The sequence below is a fragment of the Tupaia chinensis genome, unplaced genomic scaffold (assembly GCF_000334495.1).
Source record: "Tupaia chinensis unplaced genomic scaffold, TupChi_1.0 Scaffold000165_2, whole genome shotgun sequence".
Lineage (NCBI taxonomy): Eukaryota > Metazoa > Chordata > Mammalia > Scandentia > Tupaiidae > Tupaia > Tupaia belangeri.
Genome location: NW_006159640.1, coordinates 4660139 through 4665732, shown reverse-complemented (window position 1 = coordinate 4665732; position 5594 = coordinate 4660139). Strand labels below are relative to the sequence as shown.

General features: G+C 37.0%; 1 protein-coding gene across 1 annotated transcript in view; it reads left to right on the top strand.

Moving 5' to 3' along the window:
* KIF4A (kinesin family member 4A) overlaps window positions 1-5594 on the top strand; it is a 167373-nt gene that overhangs the window by 141584 nt on the left and 20195 nt on the right. Inside the window, exon 23 of the mRNA XM_006146137.2 lies at window positions 3984-4113. Coding sequence (XP_006146199.1) covers window positions 3984-4113 — 130 coding nt within the window. The remainder of the gene's footprint in view (window positions 1-3983; window positions 4114-5594) is intronic.

The window sequence follows — 5594 nt, the reverse complement described above, 5'->3', positions numbered from 1 at the left end:
ATGTTACCATGGCAAAACTGGAAGAGTCTACAATGTTACCCAGCATGCTGTTGGCATTGTTGTGAACAAACAAGTTAAGGGCAAGATTCTTGCCAAGAGAATCAATGTACATATAGAGCATGTTAAGCATTCTAAGAGCAGAGATAGCTTCCTAAAACATGTGAAGGAAAATGACCAGAAAAAGAAAGAAGCCAAAGAGAAAGGTACCTGGATTCAACTAAAGCACCAGTCTATTCCACACAGAGAAGCACACTTTGTGGAAAGGAGCTGGAGCTACTGGAACCTATTCCCTATGAATTCATGGCATGATGAGTGTTAAAAATAAACTAATCTATGGTCTATAAAAAAAAGTTTATTTGATAGCGCGAACAAGCATCCGTGATAGGGGGCCAGCAGGTGGTATGGTTAAGGCACTGGACTCCCTCATGGTGGACCATGGTTCAGGTCCCAGACCTGGCAGCTTGATTTCTCAGTTTACCTTTCTGTCACTCTCTGATTCTCTCTGGCCAAATTTTTTAAATAAATAAATAATAATAATAAATATTAAATAAATCTGTGATATGCTTATTAAATATGAAGCAACTAATAAATGGTGGCGTAAAATTGTTTATAACAATGTGGTACACAGTCTTGACATGATGATTTGCCTCAAACGACATCAAAAGCAGACATTCATCGGAGGAAAGTTATACTCTCAGTGTGGTGAGATTTTAAAGGTGTTGTATTTTTTGAGCTCATACCAAGCAACCAATCAATTAAAATGTATACTGTTGGCATTTGGACAATTCTAACAAATCGGTCATCCAGAAATGTCCAGAGCTCATTGATCATAAAGGAGTTGTATTCCATCACGACAATGCAAGACCATAAGCAAGTTTGGTCATCCATCAAAAATTACTGGAGCTTGGATGGGATGTTTTGCATACCCACCATACTGTCTGACTTTGTGCCATCAGACTTCCACTTGTCTCACTCTCTTTAAAACTCCTTATATGGTATAATGTTCAATTCAGATGAGGCTGTAAAACAGCACTCTGTTCAGTTTTTTACCGATAAAAACAAGTCCTTCTGTGAATGAGGAATTCTGAAGTTCACTGAAAGATGGCAAAAGGTTATCATACAAAGTAGGCAATATATCATTGATTGATCTTTGTTCTTTATATAAATAAATGACCCTTGAAAAACAGAAAAAAATATGTCATGACTTTTCCAACAACCTAATATGTGTACCCTCTGGTAAATGAAATTATTTTCAAAATATTATTAAGACATTATTTACCTTCATTACTTTGTCAACATTTGCACCAATAGTGCAAAAGCAATAGTGGACAAAACTAGTGGCATCCTGAGTCAAAAGCAGTACACCAACCTGAACTAGTAGTCATTGTATGCATCACCACTTCCACACCCTCAGGTTAAAAAAAAAATCCAGTTTCACTTACAAATGGTTTTCATAAAGCAGTAAAAATTGTTAATTTTATTAAATCTTGACCCTTGAATTCACATCTTTTTAATATCCTGTGCGATGAAATGGAAAGAACACATAAAGCACTTTTGCTACATGCTGAGTATGATGGTTGCCTGTTTGAGCAGTTGAGGTCTAAACTTAGCAGACCTCTTTTTCATGAAACATCATTTTTTCTTAAAAGAATGACTGACAGACAAACTATAGTTATTCAGACTTGGCTACATGGCATATATTTTCTCAAAAATGATAGAGTGAGCCTGTCACTTTAAGGAAAACAACTGACAGTATTTGTTACCAAAGATAAAATTTTACTTTCAAGCAAAACTTAGAGTTTTGGAAAACTTACATCTGCTACCATGAGCTTGACAATTTTTCATAACTTTTCTGATGAGACCAGTAGTGATACTAACAAATATGATCTTTTTTGTATTGTATAATGAAATTTGGAGGGCCTGCATGACTCAGTAGACTGATATTGTCCAAATGGCATTCCAGAATCATGTCTGGGTAAAAGATCTACTCAGATTATAGCATAGATAGAGTAGTGGATTTTTATATAAAAGACTATAAAAATTTATCAATAATAGTTTCAGATTCCACATTAAAATTATTTTTAAATAATTATTTTATTTAACTTTATTTATTTACTTACTTATTTTTTTAATTTTACCAGAGACAGACAGAAAGAGAGAGAGAGAAAGTGAGAAAGTAAGCTGCCAGGTCTGGGACTCGAACCGCAATCAGCAATGTGGGAATCCAGTACCGCTAACTACCACGCCACCTGCTGACCCCACAATTAATTTTTAAGGAACATTAATTACTACTTACTGGGTTTTAGTGTAATTTCAAAGAACATCTACAATTATCTGAAAAAGCTGTTAAAATACTAACTACCTTTTTTCCAACTGCAAATCCATGTGAGGCCAGATTGTCATCATTTAAATCAGCCAGAACAGCATGTCACAAATGATTGCCGAGGAAAGTGTGAGAATCCAGCTGTCTTCTAGTAAACCAGACATGACAGAGATTTAAAAAATATAAAATAACCTCATTCTTCTCACTATTATTTTTTTGTCTTGGAAAATATAGTTATTCATAAAATGTTTTGTTAATATATAATGAATCTTTTTTAAGAAAATTAATATTTTTAATTTTTCTGTTTTCTAATAGTATAAGTATTCATAGGTATTACATTTATAAATAGAATTTCTTAGTTTTCATCAATAATTTTTTGGACCAGCGGTTGGCATAACAGCTATTTCACTGGACTCCCATGTAGTCGGCCATGGTTTGAGTCCCAGACCTGGTGGCTTAAATCCATGCCAGGCATGTGTGCATGCATGCCCAAGATCCTGAGAGGAGAATGGAGGAGAGGGGATTACTGCATGGCCATCCCCCCTGGGGGGTGATTTCTCACTTTCTGTCTCTGTCTCTGTCTTTCTGGCGAGTGCACGTGCCCTATAACAAAAACCTCTCCAAAAAAATAATAATAATTTTTAAGAGTGTGAAGGAAGGCCAGTAGGTGGCATGAAGGTGAAGTTAAGGTACTAGATCCCACATGACCAACTCTGCAGTGTGTGTCCCAGACCCAGTGGCTTGAAAATCATGCCCGGTACATGCATGCACATGCCCCAAATCCTAAGAGGAGAATGGAAGAGAAGGGACTATGGTCACCCTCTCGGAGTGAGAGTGACTTCTCACTTTCTCTTTCTCTCTCTGTCTCTGGTGAGCACATATACGCTATAACAAAAAGTAAAAGAAAAAAAAAAAAGAGTTGTGAATGAGTCTTGAGCACTGCTATCTTGATTTCTATATCCATCTTAATTGTAGTACCTCACTGCATATTAAGCACATACTGGTATATTCACTCTTAATAGACACAGAAAAAATTTAAGAAGAAAGCTATTAATGAAACAGAAATATTGTTTAGACTTTGGTCTGGGTCTTACTTAGTCAGAAAGCATCCTGAAGCGATAACCAGGGTCAGAATATCTAGTATTTTTATAAACTTCTCAATTCTATGGCACGGTCTTTGAGATAACCTATCGAAGATAACACCAGCTTAGGTGTCAAATTTGGTATTTGATCTAGCAAAGAGCATTTACCTTTTTGTTCTTTTGTGATTTTTCCTTCAGATCTCAATAATGAATCTTATCCTTGTGTGGGTGGGCCACCATTATCACAGTCTGACCTTATAGGGCCTGACGACAAAGTTACATTGTCAAGTTACTACAACAAAAATCTTAGATCTTTTCGAGTTCCAATATACGACCCATTTATTTCAATCACTGTTTAATAAAATAAAACCATTTGGATAGTCTCTTTTGGAGTCCCTTTGTAACAAGATTTGAGATGCTGTATAAAATCCCAACCAAGCGACTCAGTCATTATTTAGATGATGTTTAACTATTAGTTCTGTTCTTAAAATTATCTAAGTTTCTCCTCAGAGCCTTTCCCCTCTTTTTGGTGTTGTTGAGGCTACTTGCAATGATGCTCACTGTTTCTTTCCCTGAAGGAGTGCTCAGATCGCTGACCTGCAGCAGAAGCTACTGGATGCAGAAAGTGAAGACAGGCCAAAACAACGCTGGGAAAATATTGCTACCATTTTAGAAGCCAAGTGTGCCCTGAAATATTTAATTGGAGAGGTGAACATCATTCTTCCTACCAGTAATTAGGGGTCTGGCTGAGTAACTTGAAAGGAGTTGTTAGCTTTGGAATATTGTTATAGTGTTATTGCCACATTTCATGGTAGAAGCACTAATAACACTAATATTAGAGAGTTTAGTGAGTAAAGGCTGGTGTAAGTAAATCCAGGCCAGTTATTTACAAAAATATAATATGCTCACAAATTGATACCTGTTGTGTTTGTCATATAGCAAGTGCTCAATAAATGTTAACTGTTGTTATTAGGAAAGGCCAGGATGCCATAGTGGGCCACTGGTTAAACATTAATGATTATATTGTACTACTTTTTAAAACATGTATGAAGGGGGCCGGCAGGTGACATGGTGGTTAAAGTGCTGGACTCCCATATGACTGACCGTGGCTCGGGTCCTGGACCTGAAGGCTTGCTTTCTCACTTTCCCTTTCTCTTGCTCTCTCTGTCTCTTTGGTCAAAATTTTAAAAATAAATAATAATAACAAATGAAATTAAATACAGAAATAATTGTTTTAAATTTATGAGATGTATATTTGAAGTTTAAGATAAAATCTAGAAAAGAGGAAAAACTAAAGCATCTTTTGGCACATAAGGATTCATTTTAAAGAAAAGCCATCTTCACAAACTTTAAAATAATATAACATTTTACATTGTCACATATGAGGAATGAAAGTTGATCACCTCTGCTAATTGAGGCATTTTTCACTCAAGACAAGCATACAAACTCCAAATCCAGGGCCAGCAGGTGCCATGGTGGTTCCAGGGGCGCTGGAATCCCACATGGCTGACCACAGTTCAAGTGTCAGACCTAACAGCTTGTTTTCTCACTTTCTCTCTCTCTCTTTTTCTGTCTCACTCTGGTCAAATTGAAAATAACAATAATGATAAATAAAATAAAGGAAATAATTCTTAAAAAAAAAAACTCCCAATCCACAAGTTAGAGCAATGCTACTCTTTATACATTTTTGTGTGGAGGTTAACAGATTTATTCTGCTAAGGAAATCCTTATTAGTCTTTGAACAATAGTATTTCTTTTTTTTAAAAAAAATTTAATTTTATTTAGTCATTCATTCATTTTAATTTGACCAGAGAGAGAGACACAAAGAGAGAGAGAAAGGGAAAGTAAGAAAGCAAGCCACCAAGTCTAGGACTCGAACCGTGGTCAAGTCCACACTCCATGTGGGAGTGTCCATCACCTTAACCACCATGCAGCCTGCTGACCCCTGAACACTGGCATTTCTGATGTTTAACAACTGGGCTACGGAACCAGCAGTTAGCGTAATGGCTATGTCGCTGGACTCCCACGTAGTCGACCGCGGTTCGTGTCCCGGACCCGGTGGCTTAAAACTCACGCCGGGCGCGTGTGCGTGTGTGCCCAAGATCCCGAGAGGAGAATGGAGGAGAAGGGATTGCGGCGTGGCCATCCCCCCTGGGGGGTGATTTCTCGCTTTCTGTCTCTATGTCTCT